Source organism: Tachypleus tridentatus, chromosome 1, assembly GCF_004210375.1.
Source record: "Tachypleus tridentatus isolate NWPU-2018 chromosome 1, ASM421037v1, whole genome shotgun sequence".
Lineage (NCBI taxonomy): Eukaryota > Metazoa > Arthropoda > Merostomata > Xiphosura > Limulidae > Tachypleus > Tachypleus tridentatus.
Genome location: NC_134825.1, coordinates 79884955 through 79903520, shown reverse-complemented (window position 1 = coordinate 79903520; position 18566 = coordinate 79884955). Strand labels below are relative to the sequence as shown.

The following is an 18566-nucleotide window of genomic DNA, read 5'->3' as shown; positions in this document are numbered from 1 at the left end:
ACAATAACCTTCAAGGCAACCTAACCACTTTTCGAATCTTTCCATCCGTATAGCATTTAAGATAACCCAAACGATGCAGTTCCGATAATTATTACAATTTAAAAACAAAAGACATGCAACTTTCTTTTTTAAAAGGGGCTGTCGTGACGCTTTGATCTACAATATACAGTCATAAAAGCTAGTCTATACAACTGAGAACAAACCTTCGTCTTCACTAAAAAAAGAATATTTAAATCGTAATCCGCTTGTGTTAACATACTATTACACAAACAATGAAACTAAAACTGTATTGAAGATACAAGGTTTAAATTAATGCTATTTTTTTTAAAAAAACTCTCTCTTCCAGAAAACTTTGTGTGCCGTATTAGGATCAGAAAAAAAAAAAAGAAAGAAATTCACAAACATTAATGTTCTTTGTTTGTGACACGCTACGATCAATCTCAAGGATAAATTTGTGAATTTTTACTTGAAATCAAATAACTAAAGCTTTTATAAAATAAATTTCAACTGGAAAACTCTTAAAACTAAAACAAAAATGTGGAAGAACAGGCGAATAGTGATATACTTTGGCTTCAGTAACTGTTTCTGTCAATAAGTTTCTTTATAAAGTGAAAATTACGTATCTCAAATAAATTTAAAATTTCCATTGTATAAACTTATTTTTTTATTATTTTGTGAAGGAACTGGGTTTGTTTTTGTTTTCTTTTCATATTTGTGAGACCAGTTTTGCGAATTGTCACAGAAATAAAACTAAATTTAGTTTTGTAAAATAGGTAGCGTTGCCTTAAAAATGGCGCAAGAAGCACAAGCACGTGTTCAGAAAGCTGTGAATTCTATGGTTGAGGAATTGGATAAATCATGCCTCAGGAAAATGCAAGTAAGTAAATTCTTATTATGGCGGTTTGAAAGCATCATGTCCAACTAATTTGTAAAGCTTTCCATATCGTGCATGTTAATTGAATACAGTTGAAAATGTCTAGCGGTGGCAGTAGTACCAGTAATTAAAAAATAACTACAATATTATTATTATCCGTACTAATTTTACAGTAGCGCTGGAAAATATAATATGTAGACAGACTATTTGTATCATTTTATAATTGTAGTCCAGATCTAATATTCTTGGGCCTTCAACTGAAGTAGTGGTTACTGTTAGGCCCTATTGCTAGTAGTGGGCAAGAATGAGATGGGTACAAAGTTGGCAACCTTGGCTTTTTTGTTCAACCTGTATCATGTGTTTATGCACTTTTGTATTTACTTGATAAGTTTAATTATACTCTCTACCATTCTAGTTCATTAGAATTTAAATTTGTAATAAACTTTTTTTAATGTTGTATTTTGGAGTTCACCTAATTGTAGAAATTTTCTTTACAAAGAAACTACCACAAATCACAACATATACAGGGTGGCTCGTAAGTCCCTACCCATCCATATGTTATTATGTTATATTCAATTATGATGATTATGAGTTGAAGGCAGCTGTTACCATGGCATTTGGAACAATAACCCCTGCTATGTTAAGGAAAATGTCTCACAGAACATGGTGTTGCATAATATTATGCAGGGAGAATGAGAGACAGCACACAGATACACTGGTTACATAAGATATATGGATAAGTAGGGACTTACAGGCCACCCTGTACATGGATAGCACATGTATGCAGAACTAGATTAATGGTTGTCGTTTGTACTTAGGATGAGTGAATATCCCCCCTTGATTACTATTACTAGAAATCCTAGTGTTTAGTAATACTAATAGGAAAGTAACTACTAATCATGTGACTTGTTTTCAGTGAGGAAAAATACATTTATTATATTCTCAACAAATGTTAACTATAAAAAGCTATGTAAAGTCACATGCAGTGTGTTATATTTGCATACACTTGTCATGAAAGTGGAAGTGAATAAATATTTATATTACAAAATAGCCATTGTTTCTTCATAATATAACATAAAAATTGTGATGCAGGTCTTTTCATCTGAATATTTCATGTGATAAAATCAATTTTTAAAATGTTGCTATGCCGATTTATTTTAAATTCAACTTAAAATAGGCACATTCAACAGGTTTTCTTGTTAAATTAAAGTAGTCTTCTGATATTCATTAAACAGAGTAAGAAATGGTAGATGAATGATAGAAAAACATGACACATTGGTTGTAATCTTCGTGGTACATAAAGAGACAATAGGTTCTGATCTTACATAATACTTTTCCCATTCTTGATGATGAGAAACCCACTTGAAATAGAAATGTATCTCAGAACAGCTGGTATAGGTATTAACACTTTCACTAATAAGCAGAGAACATTTCAACCTTCCTAGGTCATCTTCAGGTTAACAAAGTTCTCTTCTTATCAATAAAAGTGTTAATACCCATACCAGCCATTCTGAGATGCAGTTTTCCAATTCATTGCTGACCTGTATATGCACAATTTTCACTTGCCACAAGCTTTGATACCCCTACATGTTTATACCTGTGACAGCTCTCCACTCATAGGAGTTCAACACACCTTCATGGTGCAGCTGACTCTCTCTTATTGTAGAACCTAATCTTCACTTTTTTATTTGGCATACTGGAGTGCACAGTATCTAATTTTCACTTGTTTTCTTTCATTTTCAAAGATTTTATTAAAGAATTTTACTGAATGTTGATCTGAAAATTCCCACTCTGGGTCTTTGAATGACAAAAGTAGATGTCTAGGATGTTTCCCTTCACATCACTGTTTCCCTGAAATCCAGACATTACCTTTGTTTTATCCACAGAGGTCAATTATAGCATTTATACACTCTTATGTTTAGTCCGGTTTGCACCCAGTATATTCTGTTTGGTGTTCAGGAATTTTTCCCATTTTTATTCTCGTTATCTGCAATTTCACCAATATATGAATGACTGACTGCATTTAACTCTAACAAACATCTCATTTGCACACACATTTACTTCTCTGAAAAACTGCTCTTGTAGGGTGTCTAGTCATGTTGGAGAAGCCCTTACTCATTCCAACCCCATACCTTATCCATTTGTGAGTGATCTTCAACTGCTATCTCAGTTGGACCCAGCCTTCTCTTTCCTGGTTCAGATTGATGGAGCTGTTGGTTCTTGTCAATCTTTTCTTTCTCTCCCTTATTCCTTTTAGTTATGCTTACATGCCCACTTTTTAGTGGGCGTTGCTTGATCAATGGAATATTGCTTGGGATCCTTTGGACTCTGTTATCCTTCTCCTTCCTCTCTACATATTGATTTAGCCTGGTGGATGAACAGGGACAAAACCAGTGTTGTTTCTCTTCCACCTCCCAGTGTTCCAAGTTGCATCTTTCTACATATGGTTTTTTTGTCAGGTTGGAGGAGGAGTATGTATCGACTCTGTAGAGATCACGAGTCAGTAGTCTTTAATCACATCAGCTCTGTACATCACTCTTCCAAAGCTACTTGCCATGTGTCAAGATTTGGATTGTTTTTTATCTTTGTTATGAGGCAAATTGGTCATGATCCCAATTGATACTTCAACTGTTGTCTCTTGCATCAACCACCAAGAGGGCATCTGTTTGTTCACATTGTTTTTGGGCCCATTCATATCACAATCACATACACCTGCTGATGTGTCACATTCTGAATGCTTTGAATCTTATTGCAAATTGCTTGTCTTATCCTGAAAAGATTCTCCCCACTTTTACCCTTGATGTTTCATGCATCCTTTACCAGTCACCTTTGTTCTATGTCTGGATCACAGTTTTTCCCCATGAAGTAAGTAGCTGGTGTATGTAATGTCAGATTTACCTTTATTTCATTCCCACTACATTTCCTATTTTTATTCCTGCACCAATCTGGATCATTTTCTCTGTACAACTTGTGCTTTCTGGTGTTACATTGTTCATATGTCTTTCTTCTGTGGTTCCTGTTCTGACTTGTTTTTCTATTGGAATCTCTCCTCTACCTGAGATATTCCTTTTGTCACCCTTACCAAATAGATTCACCAATTTATTCAGTTGGCTTATTCTTTCTTGTCTCCTAATTCCCATCATTTTGTACAGGTATTCTTGCATCTCACCTTTTCCCTGACTGACCATACCACACACCTTTGTGGCTGTCTCCTTTTCCTCAAGATATTAAATACCACCCATTGCCTTTCTACACACCTCAGTTCAACTGTGAGTGGGTCAGTATTTTTCTGTTTTTCCATTACAGTGACACACTTTACTCACTGTGTCCTGCTCTATGGCAAGTGGTGCTTGTCTAGGTATACCACTATATAAATTTGCCCTGTATGGCCATTAAGGTCTATAATCTTCACTGTCTAAATGGGGTGTTAAACAAAGACCACTAGAGGTTTCCTTACAGTGTTTTGCTTCAAAATTAAAGTTTGTCCCAGGATAGCTGTTCATCCCTTTGATCCTGGTTGAATAAATTGGGACCTACCTGTTTTTAAAATTAGTTTCATGGTCACCCATCATACTTTCTATAGTGTCACATTCCTACAGACTCCCCACTGTATTATTTCCTCTCATTGTGAGGAGTATAGGAAACCTTGACATATACCAGCTTCTGGAATGGTGGAAGCATCTGCTTGGATGTGCTAAATTTTACTTAGAGTAGGGCAGTGATGTTTTTATAAGTGTAGATGGTATGAACTCTCATCCTACTGTGAAATGGAAGAATCATTCATGGTGCTACCTGGTTTTGGAAAGGAGATGATTCACCATGTACAGATCACTCCTCCTGTTGGGATCTTTCATTTTACCATTGTCTGTTCCTATTGGTTCATAGGTGATTTGGTGTTGGATTAAAGAATGACCAGCCAGCATAAGTCCCCACACATGTAATGAAAAGGGACCCTGCTCCTACCATGGACTGAATGATAAATTCCAAACACTGCCAGGATTAGGACAAAAGTTGATCATGTTGCATTCACCCTTCCTACTATCACTTGAATGTCAAGATCCCTGGTAGTCTGGTTTTCGTTGTTTTGTATTGTTTTGTACACATGCTTTGGCTACAATAGCACCATGTAAGCTGTTTTTTCTCCTCTGTTTCCCAGTGTGGATGTGAAAACAGTAGGGATCCACTTTCTACTGTAGACTGGACACTAAATACCCAGTGCCATCTCATTTTGGACTGGAATCAACCCAACAAATATTGTCTGATGTCACCTAGTCACTCAACATCATTTTGCTTGTTTAATTATGCATTGGGTGTTTTTCTCTCTGTCCAGTTTAAAAGACACATCTTCACAAATGGTATGCCAGGTACAGGTATGGTGCATTTTCTCATGAGTATGTCCCTCTATATTAAGATTATGCACTGTAAAGGCTCTTTTTGAATGTTTACAAAAGATTGCTCACCCAGGTAAATTTTGCAAAAGTTCCTCTATCAGTTCACTGTGGGATTCTATCAATCATGTAAGATATTTTGTTGGAAATTATTATTTTTTTACCCTGAAAGTATATTTCTGACACTTGCTTCTTTACATACTTCCCATCTGTCATCCCCACTTCTGGTGCTTTTTTTTTTTTTTATCTAACCTTGAAGTGAAGATTAGGTTCTACAGTATTGAAAGGAGTCAGCTGCATCAGGAGGGTGTGTCACACTCCTGTTGTAGATGGGTGTTACATTCATGTATGCATACTACAATTTAACTGTATCACTTGTGAGCATATGGAGGTAGGTGGGAGTATTAAGCTAGTAGTGAGCAAAATGTAGGCACATAGAGGGCAGCATTGAACAAAAGTTGTGTGAGAGAAGCAAGTATCAATCAGAAATACATTTGAACTCTGCTGTTTAAGAACTTATACTGAATATTTTTTGGAATCAAAGACAATTGATGATTTTATGGGTATCACAAATGTAAACTTTTGTACATGGGCAAAAAATCTAAATTAATTTTCTTTTAAAATAGTTGTTAAGTATTCTTAACTCTCTTTTATCACTTGGAAAATCTGCTAAAAGTACTGAATTTTTCAAGCTCCCCTTCACACCTTTGCCTAAGTTGGTAGGTGTCAAATATACAAGACAAAATGCATTTATTTACTATATTTTTTTAGCATTACTTATTTAAGTACAAGGGTGTAAAATATTAAATAACTAGATAATTCTTTTTATTGAGTGATGCCTTTTTTGTGCATGTATATGTATCATTTGTTATTATACAACTGTACAAAAATCTTTCACCGTAATATACCTTATTTCATGAATTTTCACATAGTTTTATGTCCAATTGTTTTGAATGTTTTTGCCACTTTGCATCAGTTACTGTGGTTATTACAAAGGAACTACTCAAATTTTGAGTAAATTGATCAGTTAACATTTGGCTCATCAATAGAAACCTGTAATATCATGCAGTTTGTTAGTGCATCAGTACATATCTCATATGTTGTTTTGAGATCCTCAATTTTAGCATGCCCCATAAATTAAGAACCATAGAATCTTGACCCATAGCATCTCCATCCCATAGTCAGACATGAACAGCATATTGCTTGGATCCAGTTTTAACATTCAGGCTTTCATCAAAGGGCAGGACCTAGTCGTCCTTTCCTGTTGTCAGATTTTTTTTTTTACAGCATCTGTTTGAAATGTGATGCTAAATCAAATATACAGAGGTAGGCACTCTTAGCTTTTCCACACTTGAATGTCATAGCAATGTTACTATCCAGAAACATTATTGAAAAGAGATCACTCAAAAGTACTGAGAAAACATTACCAAATGTATGATGACTATAACATTAGAGAAATACATTTAAAACTAATACTGATTTTCAGTCAGTGATAAACCTTTTTAACTAGAATTTGCTAAAGTAAGAAATCACTGAAGTAACTTAATTGATAAAATTGTTGCTAACCAATAACATCATTATTTGTAATAAAGATATACATAACTTAATGCAAGAAATACATATTAAACCAGTCAATCTTTACAAAAGTATACTGCATAGCTGAACAAAGGAAGAGGCATCACTATAACATTCAGGCCTATCAGTCACATACCAGTTTGTTTACATTATGTGAAGTAATGATGGGTGTCTATCATTTTTCAAACACCACAAAACCTCAGCCTTTAAAATGTCTTCTTTTGGCAGTGGTAAGAGCTTTGAGAACTGTGATGCTGCTTTGATGACATAGATGATGCCTTCTGTACTGGTTTGGCTGCAGCTTTCTGATTGATTCACCCAGCTGGAACTGTTCAGTCCAGAACCAAGATAGCTGTGGATAAATGAAGAAAATTCTTTGAGTATGAAAATCTTGCTAGAGTATTACAAGTCTATCAACATGCAATGTGTGTACTTATAGTTTTATTAAACATACATAATAAGGGCCAATCACCATGCAAATGTTTTGGAGGCCTTTGGCTTAGATTTATGTGTAGCTGTATTGACAAGGCTCATAAGTATACAAGTTTATGTCTTTACTCTGATATTTCTATCTCTGTAGTCCTAATAACTATAAATTTATATTCACTCAAGGGAAAGTGATCAGGAGGATTATGTACCCTCATGTAAATTTGCATTTCCTTATTATTTTTGTTTTTTCTTAAATTTTGATCTGTACAATATGTTCACTTTTATTGGTCATAACTAAAGGAATAAGAATGGACCATGAATTCCTTATCGGGAAAGAAGATTAACAAGCAAATTCTTCTGGAATATGGAATGTAACATTTTGATCCTTAAAGCTATCTAATCTTAAAGTGAATGAAACTTTATTAGAACTCAAATAACATGTAAATAAGTTGTTCCCTATTCTTTATATGCAGGGAGAGTGCATATATCTAAACACATTTTTGATGACTGGAAGTGCAAGATAAGGCTTTGCCCATTTAAAATACATTAGAGAACTAGCATCTATATTGTAATGTTGATATTTTTCTTGTGTGTTGTGTGAGATGGTTTGAAAAATGTTGAATATTTATGCCCCTTTCTACTAATTAAAGCCTAGATTTACATATTTATTTTTTGATAGATCAATGCCTAACTAATATTTTAGTGTTAGGCCTGTATGATAGGTCTAGCATTACATCTAGACAAGGCCTACATCCCCACTTTGGTACTAAGCCTAATTCTTAAATTTTTTAGGTTGCCAGGCACACCTACATATTTATTTAATTTTTTATTTGATTCTTCACTACTATGCAATGTCCGACTGCCTTTGAATGGCTGATGAGAGTTGATTCACCCATACTCTTTGGCACGAAACTTTTTTGACGGGCTTTAAACTGTGTTAAAAGAATATCATTCAAACCTTTTAATAGCCATCCTTTGTACTGTTGTTTGTTAAGTCAGTTGTTCTGGAAATTACAGTTCCTAGGTGTAATAGATCATTGAAATGCTCTGATTCTCATGGTGAATAACGTTGTCTGACATTTGTATTTTAGATTCAGGTGTTAAATGGTAGATGAGAGAACTTGTCTAATTGGTCAATTTCCACTTTACTGATATTTCATTATGTTGAGTGTTCGGCTACTTTAAATTCATCACCACTAGTGGACATTTCTTAGATTGTACTCTGTTGTACTTTAGGTTGGATAGTATTTCTACCTTGTGCTTCTCTCTTTTTTTCAGTGTATTTATATTTTTCATTAACCCATAGTCTGGATTATGTTTCAGCATATAGGGTAATGCTTGGTGTAGTTCTGGAACTGTGTTGCTGTCTAGTCTCTTGGATTAAGAAAATTCACCAGCCACTTCATTTCTGCTTGAGTAGCTCCTCAAAACTTTAATATTTTAACAATGGAATTGTTGCAATTTCTTTTTTTCAGGTTTTTAAATGCTTGTTCACAGTCAACAGACCAACCAAACTAATTTGCTTTTTCAAGAAATATGTGTAGATAATGAACTATGCCAGAGAATGATTTTACAAAATGATGGTGGTAACAGTATAGTTCAGAAAATCCTCACTTGTTGAGATTGAACATAAGGTTCTCAACCAGTTGGGAATTTTTTTAATCTATCCTAAGCATTATCATAAATCTTCCTGTTTGATGGTGTTGTCCAAGTAGAAAAGTAGATTTTCCAGGGTAGTTCAGAGAGAGAGAGAGAGAGTACTACATTGTTATATCGAAACAGGAATGGTACATAATCCAAATGGTAACACAAGTTGATACAATACTTCTGTAGTAATTGGACAGACTTATTAAGACTATTATTTAACTAGTTATGCTTTGAATCTGCCATTTTCACTCTTTATGTTGTTCTAGCCATCCTGTCAATTTGTTTACTACAAATTTACTAAGCTTTCTCACAATCATATAAACTTCAGCAGCTGGGTGAAGTGGAACTGTTTTTGTAAAAGAAAAAAATGTGTAAACATAAGTTACAAAAGTGGCTCAAATATGCCCTAGTACTAATACTGCCTTACAAAATCAGTTTTAGTACTCGGTATTAGCAGAAATTTACTCCTGGAGGTGCCCATCTATAGAATTTAATTCACCTTTACTCTGAAAATTATCTCATATCCAACCAGGCCAGCTCTTTTTCTAAGCACATCCCTGATAATCTTTCATTTAAGCCTTTTATACTATTAAGTACTTCATTCGTGCAATTAGCTTGGAGTAGCATATACAAAAAGGGCCACATTTCCTGTCCTTTGAAAGAATTAATTGTACTTCTTAAACAGCTTTTATTTACAATTTCCAACATCATTCACTGCTATATGCATTTCAGAAAGGAAATGCTCTTCGCTATAAGGAATGTAACTTTTCCTTTTCTTATGCCCCTCGGCATGGATTCCTGTATGTTATGAGGGTACCTTCCAGGGAAGGTCCTGTTCTTTTAGTTTACCTCTTCTGGGATCTAAGGATGGGAAGGATCCAAATATTTCTTCAAACTACCATTCAATTGCTTTCACAAGCTTTTTCTGTAAGATCTGGGAGAGGATGGTTAATGTTCCTCTTGTTTGGCTCCTCGAATCAAACAACCTCCTCTCGCTCACCCAGTATGGGTTCTGATGATAGAGCTCCACTATAGACCATCTAATTTGACTTGAAATGCCAAACAGAGAAGCCTGTCTTAAATGACAACATCTTATATCAATATTCTTTGACCTTGAGGAGGTATGACATTTTGTGAGACCTCCATTTATATGGGTTACGTGGTCATTTGGCTATTTTTATTAAAAAAGTTTTTAATGGACAGGCAATTTCAAGTTTGAGTAGGTTCAACACTTTCCCATTCTTTTCTACAGGAACATGGAGTCTCTCAGGGCTGTGTTTTGAGTGTCACACTTTTCAGTATAAAGATTAATGCCATTACTCAACAACTTCCTCTTACTGTTGCAAACGGGCTCTTTGTTGATGACTTTCACATCTCATGTCAGTCATTGAACATGAGGTATATTGAGCAGCAGCTACAGACTGCCCCCAGTCATTTACTGAAGTGGACCACAGCAAATGGTTTTAACTTCTCTCTCTCTAAAACTGTTTGCATACACTTTTGCTACCAATGGGGTATTCATTCTGATCATGAACTCTATATCTGTGAAGTTGTGCTACCTGTGGTCCCTGAGACAAAGTTCATGGAACTTATCTTTTACCATAAGCTGACCTTTATATCACACATCAAGCAGTTATGAGTCAAGTGTACAAGAGCACTAAACATCCCACTTGTCCCCTCTTCCACCACTTGGGGAGCAGATCAAATGTTCTATGCTGAAGATATATCATGCTCTAGATTTGATCAAAACTAGACTATGGGTCACTGGTCTGTGGCTTTGCCAGGACCTTGGCCTTAAAGATGCTGGACCCCTTTCATCATTAGGGACTTTTTGTGCTTTCCAAGTTCAGAGCTTATACACAGTCTCATGAATGTCCTCTACACTTCCACTGTTTGTAACTTCGATTCTTACCATGGCATCCCACCTGGGGTTGTTTTTTTCTTCGGTGAGCCTTGCTTTTTCAGAACAGACGATCTGCTGTTGTTCCTTTTGGTCTTCATGTCTAGGCACAGTTGGATAAATTGGGTCTGTCCTTGGATAGCATTGCTGTATCCACTGCTCAGCCCACCCCACCATGGTTTATTACAATCCCCCACTATGATCATCTGAGAAAAGCAGATACTTCCAATAGGAAGTATCATCTGTTATTTGCTGAACATCTTTCAAACTATACTTCCATTCCTATTTATAAGGATTGTTCAAATCAGGTGACTCTGCAGGCTCTGTCATGGTTTGTTGTGGTCCTGTGGTTGTGCACAGAATCCCCTCTACAGTGTGTGTGTTCACTGCTGAATTGTATGCCATTTCTCTTGTCCTGGATCACATAGAAGCTAAGCAGTACTCGAATTCCACTATTTATACTGATTTGCTTAGTTCTCTACTAGCCCTAGAATCACTTCATGTTAATTCTCACCCTGTTCTCACTTATATTTAAAACCAACTGGCCCATTTCTCTAACATGTTTTTCTGGATACCAGGCCTCATTGATATTCGTGGAAACGAGCTCAACAACACTGCAACTAAATCTGTCTACTTTGGCACCATCACTGCTGTGCCTGTTATATATATGGAGTATGGTCCTGTATTCAAGGCTCAGCTCCATACCCGTTGGCAGTCAACTTGGAGTGATCAATGCGAAAACAAGTTATTCCAAATAAAACCTTCTATTAGACTTTGGCCATTTTGTTTCTCCATAAGGATCCGAAAGAGGACATTGTCCTAACTAAACTATGCATTGGTCACAGTTTTTTAACTCCTCTTTTTCTTTTATCTGGGACTGATGCACCAATGTGTTGTATGTGTGTCGCTCAGGTCACAATAAGCCACATTTTACTGTCTTGCTGTCATTACGACGCTTGATGACGGCATCATTTTAAACGTTTTTTGTCCCAAGGTTTATCCACAATGTTACTGTCATTGGTGATGGTGACACTGTCCACCTTACAAATGTTTTTGCTTTTTTAAAGGTCATTAATATTTTTAATGCTACTTAAGTTTTTAATTTATAAATTAGACCTTTTTTAATGTGATTTCTCTTGAAGAATTAAGGTGCAATTAGTTCAATTTTAAATTAGAAAATGGCTGCGACATCAAATAACTTGAAACCGGGGCTGGAAAGGCCAACTTCAGGTGACTAACGCTGATATTTGAACTTATCCATTAGTCATCCTGACCAGTTATGATAATTAAAATTATGCTACAGAACGTCCTTTACAACCTCGTTTAATGTAATTTCTCTCTTACCGCTGTAAGTATGTTATAAAAATTGGATTTAAAGCTATTTATGTTTTTAATTAAAAAAATTAAGCTTTGGTTTGTTTTACCTTGATTCATTTTTATGAATTGTAATAATTTTACTTTAATTTTAACTTTTTACTAGATGTTTGGTGCAGATAGCCCAGTTGCTTTGTGCCATAAAATGCCAAAACAGCCAACCAACCATTTCTTATTTTGATTCCACTATTTCTGCTACTCTAATAGTGCAGTATTTTCAAAAACTATTTAATTTATCCTTAAGTAAGTGTACTGTATTTTTTGTCCTCATGAAAGTTGCTATCAAGTGAACACTTCTCAAACATAACCCAGTCTTGACACATATTGCAATTTATAAACTCCCTACCACTTATTGCTACACAACCTATAATGATATCAGAGTTTATTAGCATTAATTCTCTATTACCAGTCTACCCCTCAGCAATTGTATATTTAACTAAAATTAAACTACTCCGTAGTTTCTAGGTGAACATTAAAATCCACTCATTAGGCTATTTAACTAATAGTGATATTAGGATGGTAGATACAGTGTATGCCACGCCTCTAGTTAAAGGCAGCTAGTTGCTAATTTAAGTGTGTTTAATAATATTTTAAATTCTTAGCAGCAACCAAGTAATACTAGTGTAAACAATTTCAATTTTTAATTGAAGATAAATGAATTAACCTTCTTTGTTTATAACTTTATTATCTTCTGACTTAGTATTGCTATATCTAAACACAGCATTAGGTTAACTGTATTAATCTAACATTAAACTTAATGTTATATTTTTATGCTTTGCTACACCTGAGGTAATATTAACTAAAAGTATTTGACATATACTGAAAACTCTAAACTTTCATTATAGCAAAACCTCTCTCCTTCTAAAGAACATTATCATCTATAACCACAAATATTTGTAATTTTTCTGTCTTAGAGCTCTAAAAATGTTCCCCCTTTTTAATCTCAACAGCTCCATTACCTTAACCAAATGAAAGGGACTGTTTCACTATGAAAGAAACTTGGAGATATTCAACAATGTTAATTGATTTAAACACTTATTGTGACTTTAACAAAATGATGGTTTTTCAATGTTTGTACAATAAAATGCGAGACATTTTTAAGTACATGTGTTCATGTTTGATTAAAACAATTCTGGTTTTTGGACCTCTCTGTACCAATTTTAACATAGTTATTTTTTTGCTAGGAGACTTCAAATTTGCCTAAAAGCTCAAGTTTTTAAAGAAAACTAGCAATCTAAATTTTTGGCTTTTTTTGTAGTAATTAGAAAATTTAATAATTGACATAAAATATGATTTTTAAATTGTTTTAAACAATACATGTGAAAGATGCATTGCTGGTCTATTGAAGTAGCATCATCAGTCAATGATCAGTGAGAGATATGATGTTCACAGACTTTGCTGTCATTTATGTTGATTATTAAACCTGGATGGAGTTGGCATATTACAATGCTTAACAGTATCCTGGTTCAACCTCCTGATGTCTATGGTCACCTTGTGTGTACATGATTAAGATACTGGAAAGGAGATTTGAGGCCACCTTTGAGAAATAATGAAACTCATTCATTTGTATCATAATGAAAAGGGTTGTTTTTTGTCCGTCAGACATCAAGCATGTATTTAGGGAATGATTAAATATTTATCTATCGGTAATAATTATTTTTATATTGTACTGAATCTTGTATAATTTTGGTTGTGAAAACATTACTGCAGTATTGTTTAATACCTAACATTGTTTCTCACAGGGCGATATGCATCGATGTGCAGCATCATGCTGTGATAAAACAGGTTTGACTATAGATGAGGTACACAGATGTATAGAAACTTGCTCAGAAAAAATGAACAAGGCACAAAACTATGTTCAAAATGAACTCTCAAACTATCAAGTAAGTTAGAGGAGATACTTAAAAATCATTTTATACACAAATACATTTGTTTATTGTTAGATAATGTGTAATACATAGTTCTGCAAGTTTAATTTCAAAGTTGTTACATATTAGTTGTTATTAGTCATGTATATAATAATTTATTAAACCGTATAGCTGTCATGAAAGAACATTTTACCATCTGAAATTTCAACTGTAATTGTTTTAACTTGATGTAGGTTATGATATAAAGTCATGTTTATGTAATTTCAGTTTCTCATGTTTATGAAAATTGTGTGAATTGAATATGTAAGCAGGATTACTGGAATTCTTTTTCCACCTCTGAGTAAGTTTTCAGATTTTATTTAGCTTTTCAAGGTGCTTTGAGATTGTAATCAGATGTTCTGTATTGTCTTGTGAAACAAACATTGCTTATATTTAATTATTTTTAATGTTGCCTTATAATTTATTTTAATTTTGCAGGATAGGATTCAGCGCTGTGTAATGCAGTGTCAAGATACTATCAGAGATAATGTTACTCCTGAAACAACAGAAGTTGAGGTGCAGAAATATCGTGATCAGTTTGAGTCCTGTGTGATCAAGTGTGCAGAAACCCATGTAGACATGGTTCCAGGCATCTTAAAACGGATGAAGAATATGTTGGAAAAAGGAAGTTCCTAACAATACATGTTTTTAGACATTATGCTTTGTCTTGTAAAAGGGTATGGTGACTTACATGATGCATATTACAAACTTCGTTTCATCATTTAGGGTGGTTCTTTGAAGAAGTGATATGTGTGTAGGTAAATGTTTTAAGTAACTCATTTAGAGATACAGGTTTGGCAAAATATGATGACTATTTAGTTGCTTTAGAGAGAAAAACAAATTAATTTGTAATCCAGTTGGTTTGAAACATCACAAAACCTATGTAGAAATGAGTAACACTATGATGCATTTAATCATAGTTTGATACCAAAAATAAATAAAATTTTGTTTAAATATTTTCCTACTGAATCTCATTGAAGGTATAATGTTGGTAATCAAAGTGCCACATTAACACATGCTACAATATACAGGAAAATAATATGCACCACTTATAAAATAAGAAGAATGTGTATTTAGCATATGAAAAGTTAATCCTTATGTATCTTACCTCCTCTCACCAAGTGGTCTTTCTCAACTAGCACTATCTTTTATCAATACAAATTTCAATGCACATCACCAGCTTTCTATCTCCTGTTTCTGCATATCTACATGCAACTTATCATGAAGCATGTCTCCACCGGTAGGAGCATGATGCAATTTCTATTGTAACTAATGCCCTCTCCACTCATTAACCCATAATCAATGGTAGCAGTACTGTACAGACACGTTAGTTTTTATTTGTGAATTTGTCATTGTTTTTAGTTATCCTCCTGGCTCACTTTTCTGTACTATTTATTTTCATTTTTTCATTGCATTTTGGTATAGTGCCAGGGTGCATTTCTTTTCAAAATTTTCTTATTTTTCTGAGGCCTTTTTTTTGTATTGTAGATTACTGATGCCTGATTGTGTGTGTGTGTGTGTGTGTGTGTGTGTGTATTTAACTCTGCACTATCCATCCTGCAGCCATGCTAGTTGTCAGTTGATTTGTAGCTCTTCCTACAATGGATCTTTTGTATAATTTCGTATACCTCTGGGTGTTGATTGTGTGTCTCAGTTTTTTGTTATCTCTAACTAAATAATTCTGTTGCAGGTTTGGGTTATGCACACTGAAGAGATGGTATTCCATAGGACTGCTAGTATTTTAGTTATCTCTAGCAGTGTTTTGCCTCATAAATATATTTATCCTGGACTGTACACTCATGGACTAACATTAAAACAGACAGAGATTGCTGCCCATCTCTGCAGTTCAGCTCCATGGGATTGAGTATCTTATTACTGTGGAACTGATGACTGATGCACATTTCCAGATGTCACCTGGTTTTAGTTGACTGACTATCGATGTAGTAGCTCTGCTTATTAAAATAATTTCACGTTCATCCTTTGCACTGCCATCAGTGATGCAGTTCCTTGGACTCTCCTTCCTACTATAGAACTGATGTACAATTCTAGATGCCACCTGCTTTTGGTTGTTGCACTATATCATATTTCTGTCTATATCTCACTGATATTTTTTACTATGGCATGCTGCCATTCCTACTGTGGAACTGAAGATCAATTCCAGATATTGTCAGGATTTGGTTGAGGCAATCTGCCATGTCATAAATGAATAAAATAAATATATGTAGATATCATATATTTATCATTGCAGTTTGTCCTTCAGTCTGAGACATTCCTCCTCTCTACCATCCTCAAGATGGACATTCCCAGTGATTCTGGTGTGATGGATGTGGTCCATTTCAGTAAGTCCTGGCAACTTTACCTATTTGTACCTAAATCTGGATTAGAGATGCATCTTAGCTTTGTGTTTCCTCTTCATACCATTGACTGGATGCAGCTTATTTTTTCATTTGTGTGCAGCCAGATGTACTCTTATTACAGATTGGAAGTACATTACCTTTTGCCATCAGGTTTTGAATCAGAGATGTTCTCCCACAGGTACTTTCCACCTTCTTAACATCTGCTGATTGTAAGTTCTTGGCAGATCTGATATTGTTAGGGTTGGAGAAATGTGCACAACTCTTGATGGATTTTGGTATAGAAATTCTGCTTCCCTGCCAATTCCTGTCATGCAGTGAAGAGGTAGGTAGTTGTTTACCTATAGAACATCTAATGCACCATTTCAGATACCACCTAGTTTTGGTTGAGATCAAATTACCACTACAGTCTGTCTGCCCTAGCCACTCAACACTCAGGAGTCCCATTCATGGGTCATACATATTCTGGAATTCCATCATGTTTCTGCCATTTATGTTTGCAACACTGTCATAAAGGAGTGAAGAGTGTGTCTGAATCAGATGTAGTGTTTTTTCTTTTGATTTCATACCTCCTATTCTTTCTTTGAGCACTTCTTAAAAGGAAGTCATATTTTTATTTTCCCTCCAACTGTTCAGTGGAATGTTAGCTATTTTGTGAGAGGGGATAAGATATCATATCAAATATATTTACAACAGATACTTACCTTTTCCTCCCCAACTAGCTTACCCAATCTTGATGATATATGCTTAAGTCATCTGAGCAAGTGATTAATGAGTGCAGATGTAATAAGGGTATTGGCTACAATAGAAGTGGTGTCATGCTCCTATTTGTGGAGAGCTGCTGCCCATGGATATGCAGAAATGGTGTGCATTTAAAATTTGTACTAATAGGGGGCATTGCTAGTCGAGAAAAGCTCTTGTGAGAGGACATAAGTATCTATTGAAAAAACATTTTTGCTTGGTTTGTTTGTACACACTTACTAATTAACATTAAGTTACAAAGAACAATAATACAAATAATCAAAATCTTGTTCTTTTTATCACAAATATTCAGGACGTAACATTTAGGCTTGAAATTGAAAATGACTAACACTTAATCCTCAACTTGTGGGCACCATGTGTAGAAATACAATATTCCAATTAACCATATGGTAATGAAACAGTAAATGTGTATGAGTGAGTAACCCAGTAGTGTACAACATATGGCTAACTAACTGCTTTTGTCTGGCCATTAAGTATTTAAATATTATCAATGTAAAAAGCAACCCAGCTTAAAAAAAACATTCACTTATTTTGTTAGTGAACTACAGGATGTATGTGAAATTTATTTCTTTATAAAGTGTGATAAAATGACCTTTAGTGTGAAAAAATCAAACTAGTTCAATTGAAATGGGTTTTTATTTTATTTTGCAGGTTTTTTCTCATTCATTAAAAATAAGTGCAACATCCAGGTCATACATTTTTTACAAGTCATTTATTTCTTCATAGCATTCTACAGAATAAATTTGCTAATAGAACTTAACTCATGAATAAGAATAAAAGTATTTAAAACATGAATAGTGAGTTCTACCTTGCCTGTTTCAGCCCTTGCCATTTGACTTTTTAGGTATCTGTTTCCTGCAGTATAAAGATTTGCAGCACTAGAATAAGTAAATGATGATTCTGGAGGTTAAAAATGTTGATTATAAATAATTTTTATTACATGCAGCATGTGTAATTAATTGAGTATGATAGTAATAAAAATCATTCATTAGAATGATTTAAAATGTTTATTGTATTAATTTATCTTAAATTGAAATTCATGTACTTCCACATTTATGCATATAAATTTACTTTCCTGTTTTATAATGAAAAATTAAATAACATTTACTATTTTTATTTGCATGCTGTGAAAATTTTAAGATAAAACTACACTGATAAAACTAGCATCAGCACCAGTACTATGTGAAGGTAGTAATAACACATTTTCCAGCAGAACATAAACAATATTGTAGTTTTCAGCCAAGCTAAAAATAAACCTACTGTTCATTGTATGTGAAGTATACATGGTTATTATTCTCTAGAATTAAATGTGGTAAATATTTTATTCTGTTCTGACCATTACACATCTGCAAAACT

General features: G+C 34.3%; 1 protein-coding gene across 1 annotated transcript; it reads left to right on the top strand.

The window, feature by feature from the left end:
- Positions 1 to 620: 620 nt before the first annotated feature.
- On the top strand, positions 621 to 18214 carry LOC143253154 (protein FAM136A-like). Its single transcript, XM_076506504.1, has 3 exons — positions 621 to 877; positions 13930 to 14070; positions 14533 to 18214. Exons 1-3 carry the CDS (start codon positions 791 to 793, stop codon positions 14728 to 14730), a joined length of 426 nt encoding a protein of 141 aa, XP_076362619.1. The 5' UTR covers positions 621 to 790; the 3' UTR covers positions 14731 to 18214.
- The last annotated feature ends 352 nt before the right edge of the window (positions 18215 to 18566 follow it).

Bases quoted from the DNA above. Each gene is read 5' to 3' on its own strand.
- LOC143253154 (XM_076506504.1), top strand. From the start codon at position 791: ATGGCGCAAGAAGCACAAGCACGTGTTCAGAAAGCTGTGAATTCTATG. The intron at 878-13,929 runs GTAAGTAAATTC...TGTTTCTCACAG, and splicing joins CATGCCTCAGGAAAATGCAA to GGCGATATGCATCGATGTGC. The intron at 14,071-14,532 runs GTAAGTTAGAGG...TTAATTTTGCAG, and splicing joins ATGAACTCTCAAACTATCAA to GATAGGATTCAGCGCTGTGT.